The sequence below is a fragment of the Bubalus bubalis genome, chromosome 2, assembly GCF_019923935.1.
Source record: "Bubalus bubalis isolate 160015118507 breed Murrah chromosome 2, NDDB_SH_1, whole genome shotgun sequence".
Lineage (NCBI taxonomy): Eukaryota > Metazoa > Chordata > Mammalia > Artiodactyla > Bovidae > Bubalus > Bubalus bubalis.
In genome coordinates this window covers 178,499,130-178,513,308 of record NC_059158.1, presented here as the reverse complement: position 1 = coordinate 178,513,308, position 14,179 = coordinate 178,499,130, and the positions used below count along the sequence as shown (strand labels likewise).

At 45.5% G+C, this 14,179-nt stretch overlaps 1 protein-coding gene across 3 annotated transcripts in view; it reads left to right on the top strand.

Moving 5' to 3' along the window:
• The window catches only part of ARID1A (AT-rich interaction domain 1A), a 68,676-nt gene that overhangs the window by 42,182 nt on the left and 12,315 nt on the right, over positions 1–14,179 (top strand). For all 3 annotated transcript variants that reach the window (XM_044938088.2, XM_025278665.3, XM_025278663.3), the window contains exons 5-10: positions 9,069–9,309; positions 9,604–9,693; positions 10,248–10,415; positions 11,127–11,439; positions 12,762–12,907; positions 12,996–13,105. In XM_044938088.2, coding sequence (XP_044794023.2) covers positions 9,069–9,309; positions 9,604–9,693; positions 10,248–10,415; positions 11,127–11,439; positions 12,762–12,907; positions 12,996–13,105 — 1,068 coding nt within the window. The remainder of the gene's footprint in view (positions 1–9,068; positions 9,310–9,603; positions 9,694–10,247; positions 10,416–11,126; positions 11,440–12,761; positions 12,908–12,995; positions 13,106–14,179) is intronic.

Sequence of the window (14,179 nt, the reverse complement as noted above, 5' to 3'; positions counted from 1 at the left end):
TCAGTTTTAGTCGGGAAAGTCAGTTCCCTTGATGACAACACCCGAGTCCTTCCTTCAACTGTGGAGGTCTAGAGTGAAGGTACAGTGTTGGGGTGAGGGAAGGACTGTTAAAGAAGAGAGAGAGACTAATAGAGATTGGATCTAAAGAGGATGCTTTTGAGTAATATTTATCAAGCATTTTATCTTTTGTGGGCCTGGCATTAGTAGTAACATTGGAGGCTCTCACCCCACGGGCTAGTGAGGAGAGGGGCAGATTCAGCATAGTGCCACCAGTCCTGAACTTTGACTCTGGGGGATCTTGAAGGGACTCGGCTTTGTCTGTGGAGGGAGCGGGGATCAGAGAAGTTATACTGTGGTTGTGGAGGCTTTGCCCCACGAAGCTGTTCTTGTCTTTGAAGTTCCCAAGGCAGAAAACAAGTCTCGTGTGTAGTCGCTGCGCTGGTGGTGTGGCTTCACGCGGCTGCCCTTCCCACCCAGTTCTTGCTGATGGCTGGGAAATGGGCCGCCCGGTGCTGCTAAGGCGCGTTCTGTTGCCCCATTGCTGGGCACGGCTGTGGGCAGGGGGTTGGAGCTTGCTTGGCTCATGCCCCTGGAAAGGAGCTTTCCCATGTTGTAGTTTGGAGCTGCTCAGCAAGACCCAATTGTCCTGCAGTTTGGAAGGGTGGTCACAGGGCCGGGTGAGGAAAAAAGTGTGGGGGTTTGAAGTTATCCAAGATGAGGCCACCTGGAGGCCAGGAATGTGTTGACTTCTCTCTCTGAGCCCCACTTTTGTGCCTGATAGTAGGGTTAGGGCACAGGAGCACAGGCTGAGATCACATAGCTACTTTCATGGGACTTCTGCTTATCTCCCCGGATTCTAAGTCATTCTCTTCCCCCCTCCATCCATTAAGTACCCTTCTGAGGACCCAGAGGTGAGGAAAAGTACTATACCCTTTAGTTTAGAAGAAGTAGGCTTAAATCAAGAAAGTTAACAGGTGAAAGGGCTGACTTGAAATAACCATGAAAGAAAGTTTAGTAAGGAAGAGTGGCTAGGAAAGAGAAGGACACACGGCATGGTAGACTTGGGGAGCTGAATTGTCTAGTTTTGCTCTTTCCTTCTGCAAAGAACTAAGTGATGCCGAGTGAGGTTAGCCTCTGAGAGTCATGTAGCTAACCACCCAGCATGTCTGGAGACAAGCTGTTGCCTCATGTTGTGTGGAACATGGAGCCCAGCCTTTGATGTTGGCAAGCTCCCACCTTACGGTCGGAAGAGTGCAGGCTTTGGAGTCAGAAATATGGGTTTAAACCCAGTTCTCCTGTTGAACAGTTTTCTGTCCTTGGGCAAGTCATTTAATTTCTGAGCTTCTTGCTTCTTTGCTAAAATGGGCATGATCCCTACCTCAGAAAATGATGTGAGAATGAAGTGTGAGACAGCCATGTACCCTTGGGTTGAACACCTGAGAGTCATGTATTCATGTCAGTTCTGAGTCCCTTCAAGAGGAAGATATGAAGGATCTTGCTTTACTCCTCTTTCTAACATTCTTTGAATTTGGAGATTTGGTCTCCCAGAGCTTTCTTTATGAAATTCAACATGTATATGTATGGGATCTCTTCTTGGAGGTGGGTGGGCCCTGAAAAGCGTTCTGGAGACAAGAAGAGTCTGACCTTTTCTCTACTGTGCATTCCCCACCAGGCAGTCAGAAGGTACCAGAAAGAAATCATTCACTGTCTACAGAGTAATAACCTGTAGAAAAAGGGAAGAGGGAGTTTGGTGAGGGTTTTTTTTTTTTTTTTTGGAAACTTGGGGTAGGGGGTAAGAAATAAGAGTTCTCTGAGCCTTTCCCAGAGTGGTTTCTGCTTCTCCACAGTGAATGTAGTCCAGGCAGGATGATGGTCCCAAACTGTAGGATAGTGCCAGTCTCCTTGTCTTTTCTTTCTTCTTCCTTGAAGTGTGAAAGTCACTCAGTTGTGCCCGACTCTTTGTGACCCCATGGGCTATACAGTCCATGGAATTCTCCAGGCCAGAATACTGGAGTGGGTAGCCCCTCCCTTCTCCAGGGGATCTTCCCAACCCAGGGATCGAACCCTGGTCTCCTGCATTGCAGGCGGATTCTTTACCCGTTGAGCCACAAGGGAAGCCCGTTTCTTCCTTAGTGCCTGCTTAAACCCTGACTGGGGAGTAAGAGGCAGCCTCTTCTGTGTGTTGATTCGTTCCTGGCATTTCAGCCAGCACTGCTCTCTAGGGAGGGTTGGCATTTAATCTCTTGGACGAAGACCCCTCATTGGAACAACAGAGCAGCAGTCATGTAACTCTGGAGTCCCTTCTAGTCTGGGTGGGTCAGATCACCCATCTTTCCATTTAGCAAAGACTGAAGGAAAGAAAGAGAATTATTGTACTGAATATTTGGGGTGGGGGAGGTGTTTGATAGAGGTAGTCTCTTCTTCCTCTGATCCTTGACAAATGTTGCTTTAAAGAAGGCTTTATGAAAAATCAGGCCTCCCCAAAACTTATTTGTCTTAAGTCATTCCTAAAGTTTGTCTTTTCCTTGAAGTTTGTCAAAACTGTTGCCTCCTTTCCTACCACCTGCCTTTCATCAAAGGTTAGGTTTCCCAGCCTCTTCTGTGTTCTTCGGGGTTTCCTCCCGTTCTCCAGCCTGGGAGCAGCCTCCCTCCGTGGCCGTGGGCCCGTTAGGCTAGGCTGACAGAGTGCTAGTGCAGATTTGGTCTCTTCAGTCTGTGCATTTGGACTTTTTTTATCCGGGACTTGTCATTTAAGTGAGTATGGCTGAGTTGTGAAGTTCCTACCACAGTCACATGCACCCCATGCTCGCACACACACACATTTACTACACGTGTGTGTATAGTATTTACCTGGGGTGGATGGTTTCCCTGCCAGTAGTCAGCACAGCTTGGCAAAAGCTCTTCACAAGTGAAGAATATGAGAACTCCATCTGGGGGGTTAACAAAAGCTCCATTTCTCAAGGATTCAGCCAAATTTCTGAGAAAACCCTGAACTGAACATTGCCATGAAACTTCCTTATTGATGTTTAATCTGCTCAGCAAAATGAACTGAGGTCATCCTTGTGAGTCTCTGTTGGGAGATTGTTTAACCCCCTTCTGTAACCCTGATCTGGTATCTTTCTGCTTGAAAATGTACTCAGTCAGGCAGCCGATTCATGTTAGAACTCGCAGCTCTTCCTGCGAGAGCACTAGCAAACCCCCGCCCCACACCCCCGATGAGGTATGGCCTGTGTGATTTTCGGGCATGGTTTTGTTGTGGTGTGAAGAGAAGGTGTTAGCTGCTGAGTTCTGTTTGTCAGCAGAGCCTGACAAACCCATGCTGGCACTCGCTGGGGCTGGGCAACCAATCACAGCTGGAACGCTTATCGTCATGGAATCCCTATGGGCTTCCTCTATCAGGTCATATCCCAAAATAACATTGGGCAGTATTTCAAGTGAAGAAACGAAGGCTTTCGGGGCTGTAGCCAGCCTGGAGTGTGAGATTCTGTGTGAAATAGTTGGACCTGCTCCAGCGCTTTTGATCTGCATGGTAGATGAGCAATAAAATGCATGAAACACGTTGGAAACACGTGAGGAAATTCTCCCTGGCCCTGCTGCTTCCTTGGAACTGGCAGGGCACTGAGTGGGCTGATCCTCACCTCCTGTCTCTCAGCAGGATTGTGCTTGGAGGAAAGCAGAGCTGGGAAAAGAGATCTTTCCACTTACAGGGCATTGCTGTAGTTCTTTTCAGCAGTCCTCCTGGACGGCACCTGTTGGGTGGACTTGGGAGAACTGAGACCCAGAGTCCTGAAATGCTAAATGGTGGCCCCAGCAGAAAGAGCGAACAGGGGCTTGGATTGTTTGGACTTTGTGTGCTAAGTGTTGTAGAAAGTCAAACTCGTTAGGCACATTGAGGTCTGACTCAACAACCAGACATCCGGCTTTTTGTGGAACAAAAGACCTGAAAAACTGGCTTTTTGTAGGGTAGAAAGCAGAGGTGTGTCCTGTGCAATAAAAGGACATGGAGTTTAGAGCAGTGTCCATGTAGATGGAGCGGGGAGCCCTCTTTTAGAGTCTTCCGCCTTTACCTCTCCCTCTCATTTCCCAATAAAAACTTTTCCTGTGATTAGCTGCTGGAGCTGATGGGTGTGTCTTACATCTTATACTGCCGCGTGTTGTTGTGTCTCTTATTCCAGGGTACTGCTGCTGGTATTGCATTTTCCATATGGCCCTGACCATGTGGTGCCAGTAGAGGTTCTTGCAAATGCCCCAGGGGCATCACAGACTCAGATTTGTCCAGTCATCTTGTCGTTTTAAGTGTTAGAACTGAAGCCTAGCTTGTTGCTAGCTTGCTTGAGGTCACAACTGATAAGTACCAAGAGCTTTAGTCTCCTAACTCAAGGTTGTGATGCTTTTTCCTCAGTCTTTATGGTATCACAGCATAATGGAGAGAGAACACAGGCTTTGGGGTTCAGCAGATCTGGGTTCAAAGTCTTAATTTCTGTCACTTACTTGGTGGGTGGCTTGGGCATGTCTCCCGGAAAACCAACTTACTCCTTTTTAACGTATTAGTGGTACTAGTATCTACATCTGAGAATTGTGGAAAATTAAGGAACTCCATAGCGTGGCTCAGGTGGTAAAGAATCTGCTTGCAATGCAGGAGAGACCCGAGTTTGATCCCTGGATGGGGAAGATACCCTGGAGAAGGGAATGGCCGCCCACTCCAGTATTCTTGCCTGGAGAATTCCATGGACAGAGGAGCCTGGTGGGCTACAGTCCATGGCGTCACAAAGAGTCAGAGTCAGACATGACTGAGCGACTAACACTTCCGCTTCCATAAAATGTCTGAAGCATCATGGATGCTCAAATGATCATTAATATTCATATAAATGCTCAGTTCTTTCCTGTGCTAACATTCTAGGTTTGGTTGTTTTTTGTTTTTTGTTTTTTGTTTTTTTTTTTTCAATTTATTTATTTTGGTTGCACTGGGTCTTTGTTACTACGCGTGGGCTTTCTCTAGTTGCGGTGTGCGGGCTTCTTATTGCAGTGACTTCTCTTGCTGCAGAGCACGGGCTCTAGCGTGTGGGCTCAGTAGCTGTGGTGCTGGGGCTTAGTTGCTCTGCAGCATGTGGAATCTTCCTGGACCAGGGATGGAACCCGTGTCCCCTGCATCGGCAGGTGGATTCTTATCCCTATGCCACCAGGGGAGTCCAACATTCTGATTCTTAAAAATTTCTTTTTTTAATCAACCCCTCCCCCGACCAGTTGCCATCTGATGAAAACGGTAGTTTTGAGGGACTGGCCTCATACCAATCAAATGAGAGAGATAAGAAGATTAATGCTGATTTTTTCCCTACTATTATTCTCTGCCCAGGCATTCCAGTCCACGTGGGCTGCTGTTGACAAGTGGTTTATTTAGTACTTTTTCTCCAGAGGAGCCTCAGGGCACTTTACCAAAACTGACAGCTCTCCTCAGAGTGCCTCTGTGAAGGAAGCCGCCACGTTGCCACCACAGGCCTCCAGGCCCCTGGGATCCCTCAGCTGCACTAGGACACTCGCCTGTGTGTCTCTGGAGAGCCTGATTTATAACACACTCTAACTGAAGGAGCATTTGCAGGCTTTACTCTGACCTTGTAGCAGTGGTCGGTGAGCTGGTAGGGTTTTTTCCTTTTATTTTTGTTTATTGAGATACAGTTGACTTACAACATAATACTCGTTTCAGGTGTATAACGTAATGATTCAGTATATGCATGTTTTGCAAAATGAGTACTGCAAGTCTAGTTAACGTCATCGATAAAGTTTACAGGGCTTCCTGGTGGCTCAGACGGTGAAGAGAGTGCCTGCAGCGCAGGAGACCCAGGTTCAATCCATGGGTTGGGAAGATCCTCTGGAGAAGGGAATGGCTACTCATTCCTGTATTCTTGCCTGGAAAAGCCATGGACCGAAGAGCCTGAAGAGCTGTAGTCCATGGGATCGCAAAGAGTTGGACACCACTGAGTGACTAACATATAGTTTCAGAATTTTTTTTCTTGTGATGAGAACTTTTGAAAGATGTCAGATATACAGTTTTATTAACTCTAGTCACCGTGCTGTACATCACACCCCCTTGGCTTATTTATTTTATAACTGGAAGTTTGTACTGTTGACTCCCTTCTCATTTCTCCTTCCCCCTCTGGCAGCCAACCAATGTGAGCTGGCTTTGTTTTGTTTTAGATTCCACATGTAAGTAGTATCATATGGTACTTATCTTTCTCTGACTTACTTCACTTAGCATAATGCCCCTCAGGTCCATCCATGTTGTCACAGATGGCAAGGCTTCATTCTTCTTTATGACTGAATATTCTTGTGTGTGTGTACACACATTTTCTTTATTTATTCATCTGTCATTGGGGTTAGGTTGCTTTCCTGCTTTGGCTATTGGAAATAATTTTTCCATGTTGTAGTGAACATGGTAGTATGTGTATCTTTTCAAGTGATTGCTTTGGTTTACTTAGGATAAATATCCAGAAGTGAAATAGCTGGATCACTTGGTAGTTCTTTTTTTTTTTTTTTTTTTTTTGAGGAACCTTCACACTGTTTTCCGTAGTGGCTGTACCAGTTTATATTCCCACCAACAGTGCCTAAGGGTTCCCTTTTTTCCACATCCTTGCCAAAATGGGTTTCTTTATTTTTGTCAGTAGCCATCCTAATAGACATGAGGCTTGTTATGGTTTGAATTCCTTTTCCCTGATAATTAGTGTTGTTGAACATCCTTTATTTTTCCCCCCTCCTCAGTTCCTCAGAAAGTCTCCAAGGATATATACCAAATGGAATAGGGTGCTTCTATTGAAAGCAGGCAAAAGAGAACAGAGGGGGACTTTGAGTTTACTTGTACTATCTGAGCTATTTTTACCATGAAACTGTTCATGTTTTACTTGTTTAATTAAAGACAGAAATGTTTAAAATAATTTTTCAAGGCCACTGGAAGAGTTCTTGTCTTATGGCTGGACCGTTGATTCTTGTTCTGTTCCAAAATATGTTGATTTCTTTTTCCTCTAAGCAAGTAGCTCTTATTACTAGAAGCTGGTGGTTTGGTAAAGAATGGAGACAGTAGGAAGGAATGTGAGGGAAGCTCATGGTCCCTAAAACAGAGCATTGGGCTGTGGTTTCTGTTATAGACCAGGGCTTAACAAGTGGCTTTCGAGGCCTTTTCTGGCCGACACAGTTGGCTCCTCTTGTCATCTTGCTGCCACTTTGGGTTTACCCTTCTTGGTTCAGAAGCCAGGTGTCCTGGGACAGCTTAGCCCTCAACGTGGAAGGAATCCTCTGTTGGGATGAACCCAAGGCTCTTTAGAACTCCAGGTGCTTTAGTCCTTTGAAAAGAAAGAGGCCCTTTGGTGTTACCTAGAGGAGGGCTTCTTGAGTTCTCGTCCATGCTGGGACTAATTCTAATTGCATTTTTAAAGCATGCTATGGTGTACTGGGTCTGCTTTTTATAGAAAAGCTAGCATTTTCTGAAATCTCAGCTAACTCTGAGAGCTGAACACAGACAAATGTACACCTACCTGCCTACCTTGCCTTCAAGGCAAGCTTTGTTCCCACAAAACTCAGCAGAAATACTCCCAACCTAGTAAAGTAACCAACTGGTTTGCAAAAGGTCCAGCTAACCTGGACACTTGGGGAGAGCATAAGAGGTACTCTTGATCTCCAGTGTTATTGTCTGACTCTAGGGTCAGAATCTCCTCCAACTCAACTTTCCAAGGTGAGCTTGTTGTGGGAATAGAAATAGACTCAAATCAGGCCATTTTGGATTTTTTTCCTCTTCAGATGTGTCTCTTAAATTTAAGAGAAGTTTTTTCTTAACCATTTGAGTCTTAGGGTTTTCCCAGACCTGAGCCTGTTCCCAAAGCTTTCATCCTTTCTTCAAGGTGTAGTTAGTTCCCAGCTTGAAGTTAATGTATGATGTTGAGCCTGTGGTGTTGCCAGAGAGTGAAATTGGGGCTGGGGTGGGGTGGGGATGCATCTTCTGTGGTGAATATCTTCCTTTTTTTTTTCTTTCTTTTTTGGCTGGGCCACATGGCATGCAGGATCTTGGTTCTCTGACCAGAGATCAAACCCATGCCCCCTTCTGTGGAAGTGTGGAATCTTAACCACTGAACTGCTGGGGAAGTCCCTCTTTTTTTTCTTTTTCAGAGTATTTTTTCATATTGAGGTCCTAATTGCTAACCTTGAGGTTTACTGACGTAGCATGAACTTTTTTTTAAGAGTGAAAAGTGAACTCTTTACAGTTTAATTCAAGACACAATCCCTAAGCACAACCCCCAAATGTTCTCATTGAAACATAAAACTAAAAAAAAAAAAACTTGGTTTGTTCAGTTGGCAAACATTTGTTCATCCCTGTTATTGGCCAGGTGTTAGGAATGTAGTCCCAGGCCTTCTTGGCAGTTAAGGAATTGTCTGTGTAATATATCCCTTTCTTACCTCCTACCCCTTATGTTTTAAAGTATGGCAACTTGGAGTGAGTTCTTGGTAAATGTAGGTTATAATAATCTGATGCAGAGGGGATCTGTGAATGTTGCCCAAACTTGTTAACATTTTCTTATAGCTCCTGGTGCCATGCTGGCAGTGTTGTAAGTTTCCCCGTTGGAAGAGAACTAAAGGCTCACTGAAAGAGCTGCTCTCTTTTGACTGTAGAAGTTGGGGCTGGGAAAGAAGATGAAAGTACTCAATCTGCTTCTGGTAGATAGACCAGGGGTCAGCAAACAATAGCTTGTGGGCTAGCTACTTGTTTTTATAAATAATATTTTGTTAGGGCACAATCACATCCATTTGTTTACGAATTGTCTGTGACTACTTTTGTACTCTGATGGCCTGAGTTGAACAGTTGTGACACAGACTGTATGGGCTGCAGAGTCTAAAGTATTCTGTATCTAGCCCTTAATAGAGTGTTTGCTGTATACTGTAAGCTCTAGTATCATGAGTACATAAATGTGTGCCGTGTATTTACTTTGGACTGTTTAAGGAAAATGTTAATCATGTAGTAGGATTGTTGAACAAAGAATCTTTCTACCTCAAAATTGCTAACCCATATCCTTGTGTATATGTTCCAGGATCTGTCTGGTTCAATAGATGATCTCCCCATGGGGACAGAAGGAGCTCTGAGCCCTGGAGTGAGCACATCAGGGATTTCCAGCAGCCAGGGGGAGCAGAGTAATCCAGCTCAGTCTCCCTTCTCTCCCCATACCTCCCCTCACCTGCCTGGCATCCGAGGCCCCTCCCCATCCCCGGTTGGCTCTCCTGCCAGTGTTGCTCAGTCTCGCTCAGGACCACTCTCGCCTGCTGCAGTGCCAGGTACTATCAAGTGCTGACCTCTGGGGAAAGGGAAAGAGGACTGCTGTGACCCCCCGCTCACCCCCACCCCCTCCCCCGCATGATATTAGGGAGTCCTGGCCTTCCACTGGCTGAGAGATTCCCTTCAGCATTTGAAGAAAGGAGATGGGAGCCCCTTTGCTGGATCCTCCAGTGTATGTGATCCTGGGAGGTTCTTGGCCTTCCCAGAAGCCATTTCCACTTTGAACTTAACCTGCTAACTAGGTTTTCCAGGTGTAGCCATGACTGGCTTACTTCTTTCTCTCTCCGGAGCAGGCAACCAGATGCCACCTCGGCCACCCAGTGGCCAGTCGGACAGCATCATGCATCCTTCTATGAACCAATCAAGCATTGCCCAAGATCGAGGTGAGAGCCTGTGCTTCAAGGGAGAGGGGTGGAGGGCAGAGGCAGACCTTTGGTTCATTATCTCTGCAACAGCTTTTGGAGAACTATATGACCATGAAGCTTAGGACAATCTCAGCAGCAGGTTGTGAAGTTAGGATGGGCTTGGCCATCTTGGTGGCTCCAGAATTACATCTCCCCACAGCCATTTTTTATTGGTCATGTGTTTTGGTGGATTACCCCTCCATTGTGCCTAATTTGGTCAGCAAATACTAAATACTCACCATCAAATCTTTACCCTGTAAATCCTACAGCGTTTATCAGGGATTTGGGGCAGGGGTCATTGCTTTTTTTTTTTTTCCTCAAACCTCCATTTAGTAGAAACAGTTGGTATGCCCTGGGTTAATGACTATGTCACTTTTGAGGATGCCTAAAAGAGCACATAATTATACAACAAATAAGAGACTTCATGTAAGTATTTGCTAAAGAAAATGTAGATGGTGAAGTCCTAGGATAAGGGAGAGTATTTGTTCCCATGGTACTGAGATAATAACTATGTGGACACTACCCACAAATAGGTTACATGCAGAGGAACCCCCAGATGCCCCAGTACAGTTCCCCCCAGCCCGGGTCAGCCTTATCTCCACGTCAGCCTTCTGGAGGACAGATGCACACAGGCATGGGCTCCTACCAGCAGAACTCCATGGGGAGCTATGGTCCCCAGGGGAGTCAGTACGGCCCACAGGGTGAGTATACTACCCAGGTAGGAGTACATGGGGGTGAGACTAGAAAAGAGTTCCTTGTTTGATAGGCTGCTATCTGGGTTATAAGAGTAGAACTATGTTTGCCTTAAATCCACCCAGGCCAGGTCTTAAAGTAGAGCAGGACTGCCATCATGGGAAAGTCCTTGAATCTCTCTGAGCCTCTGTTTCATCTGTAAAATGAGGATAAGGTAATTTAGCCCAAGACAGAGCATAGACACTTAGTAAGTGGTAATTATTGGTTATTAATTTTTATTTTTTTAGTAAATTAGTCCCAATAGAATAGATCTTTGCTCAAAATCAGCTCTAGATGGATCTCAAGCTGAATTTCTTAGAGCATGGAAGATGAGTGTGTAGAAAGGGAAGAATCTGGGAGGTGAAGGACCTGGCTTAGCAGCATAGCCAGCCTTGCCTGCCAGCCAGCCTTGCCCTGTGCTGTGCTGTCTTTAAGATGAGGGGCAACTGAGGCCTGGCTTTATACATTCCTGCCACACCCTCCTTAAACTTTTTTTTTTTTAATGGACTATGAGGTTTTGTTGTTTTTTTAAAGAGACCATGAAATTGGTCTCTTTCCAGACCAAATATTGAATGATTCCCATTGTTTATGTCTTTAGAGTTTTAGAGTTGAGCATTATTAAATGAGTTGCCAGTGAGTCACTAACCAAGTCTCTGTATCTTCTCTCCTTCCCCTCCCAGGAGGCTACCCCAGGCAGCCAAACTATAATGCCTTGCCCAATGCTAACTACCCCAGTGCAGGCATGGCTGGAAGCATGAACCCTATGGGTGCTGGAGGTCAGATGCATGGGCAGCCTGGCATCCCACCTTATGGCACACTCCCTCCCGGGAGGATGAGTCATGCCTCCATGGGCAACCGGCCTTATGGCCCTAACATGGCCAATATGCCACCTCAGGTTGGGTCAGGGATGTGTCCCCCTCCCGGGGGCATGAACCGGAAAACTCAAGAAACTGCTGTCGCCATGCATGTTGCTGCCAACTCGATCCAAAACAGGTAAGGCCTGGGAAGTGAAGGGGGACGGGAGCAGTGCAAGAAGAGCATTTCATCTAGTTGGGAAGCGAGCATTTCATCTAATTGCAGAGTCGTTTAGGTCGTTGAGATACTTCTGGACCTAAACCATATTATCTTGGTAAATAGGCATTTTATTGAGAGCTCTTTAGAAAACCAGGTTTCTTTACAGTGAAAAAGACAGCAGAAGTGCTGACTTGTAAGCATCTCAGATTGGTATCAGACATCATATGTAAAGAAATTTATAAAGTATACGTCACTTTGATTAGTAAAACAGGTTTTCAGAGTTTATTTCTTCTGCCAATCCAGCTTCTTGGTTTCCAAAAATATTTTTAACAATGCACATGATTTGGGTCTGTGGTGTGGGAAATGGAGGATGGTGAGGTTGTGGTTTGCCATCTCTCTTACTCTTCTGTGTGGTCCTTTGTATTTGACTCTGGTGCGAAAGTGCAGAAGGCTTGTGTGATTTGGTTTATGACTTCAACATTCATCTCTTCCTTGGCCACTGGCTTCAGTGACTAGGCTTCTCCTGTTTCTGAAGACTGTCTGTGTACCCCATTGTTGATGCTGACAGTTCTTACAGTGACTCTTAACTGGGATGCTGGTGAACAAAGGTAGAATAGGGTAACTGAATGAAGAGAGGTGGGTTTGGTAGTACTTTAGGATGATAGAAACACAAACTTTGCAGTAGGCCCATCAAGGAAGAATACAAAGGGTGTTCCCTGGCGGCCTAGTGGTTGGGATTCTGGCTTTCACTGCCATGGCTAAAGTTTAATACCTGGTCAGGGAACTGCGATCCCACAAGCTGTGCAGTGTGGCCAAAAAATAAATAAAACTAAGATTTTTTTTTTTTTTTTTTTTTGAGGTGTAGTTAAAAATACACAGACCCTCCAGGTGCTATCCTGTGAGTTTGGTTGGGGTGACATGACAGAGTAGTAAAACTGAGCATTTAATCTAGGCCTTTTGCCATAGTGAGGGCCCCTAAATGGAAACACAGCTTGACTTTGGAGATGCCTTAAAGGGAAGTAGTATTTAAGAGACACAGTAAGACTCCATTCTTCAAGGAGTGCATCCTTTAAAACTGAGCGATGATTTATTTCCTTTTGGGAGCTTAAACCCTCTTAGAACATTTGTGGGTGGTAGAAAATAAGAATATCTGTGTGCATGGTTGTAGTTTGTGGGACCCATAAGACTTTCCCTTGTAAGCCTAACTAGATGATCTTGGCTCACACAGCCCTGTTTATCACTAATTTGAAAGCTTAGTGTCTCTAACTCTTGTCTCTCACACTCTGTATCTTCTTCCTTAGACCACCCGGCTACCCCAATATGAATCAAGGGGGCATAATGGGAACTGGACCTCCCTATGGACAGGGGATTAATAGTATGGCTGGCATGATCAACCCTCAGGGACCCCCATATCCCATGGGTGGAACCATGGCCAACAATTCAGCAGGTAAGTCATAGGCATTGCTCACCCCAGGGATTTCTTCCAGAACGGTCTTTATGTCATAAACCCATCGGACTTTTCTCTTCTTTTGTAGGAATGGCAGCCAGTCCAGAGATGATGGGTCTTGGGGATGTCAAGTTAACTCCAGCCTCCAAAATGAACAACAAGGCAGATGGGACACCCAAGACGGAATCTAAATCCAAGGTAATGGCTTATATCTTGACTCCTCAACTTTCTGTCCCATCCTTTCAGTGATAGGAAGGAAAAAGAAGAAAGGGTGATTAGACTCCAGCCTTTTATATGACACCGACTAGATAATCTTGGCAAAGGGTGCTATTACCTCTTCTTAACCATGAAGAGTCCCAGGATAATCGTTCATTGAATTAGGTTTGAGTTAGCCCAAGGGGTCCTAATGTAAATAACATAGTGTTCTCATGTCTGTCTGATATGGAGGAAATGCCAGACTGGCAGAGTAGAATTCTCTACACTGTACTCTCTGAAACTGTGACCCCTGTCCTTATGCACTGATAGATGACGTATGTCATGGGTGACTGGTTGTTGTCTTCCTGGACCTTCCTGGACTCAGAACAGCAGGAATGGTTGGTGCCCTATGTTCCATAAAGGGGGAGAAGAGGCAGGTGGGCTTTGGGTCCTTGACCTCTCTCAGGTTGGTCCTGGGTCTGCTCTCTGTTGGGCTGTGTGGCATTCTGGGGACCTGCTCAGTATCTGAGTCATTTAAAATATTTCTGCCCTTCGTCATACCTCATTTTCCCTGCCTTATAAAGTAGGGGAAATAACAATCATAGCTGCCACCTCTTGTGGACGTTCACCTCTGGCTTCCAGACCCTTTTAGTCATCCTCATGTCTTGGATAGTCATCCAAAGCCATTCAAGCAGAACTCTTCCTTTCTTGAGAGGAGGAAAAGTTCCTTTTCATTTTAGTCTATCGTCTCAAGGTCATATTTTTGAGTTTCTTGATTTCTCTGAAACGTCTGTAAAAGCGTGTCCAGGCTTCTGGGTAGTGGTGTGGGTGTATTAGTGACATTGATGTCAGGTGGACAAGGGTTTGACTCTCAGTCCTGCTACTGAAACACTAGGAGATCTTAGGCATGGCCTCCTTGATGCCTGCTGCCTTACCTTTTAAGAGAAGGATAATTTGTAATACCTATTGCATAAAGGCCTCTGGCACAGCACTCAATACCTAATGTATAGGCAGGGTTAGCTTGCTTTCTTTACAGGAAGGTCTAGCTCCCTTTTGGTTTTTGTGAAGGCAGGGCAG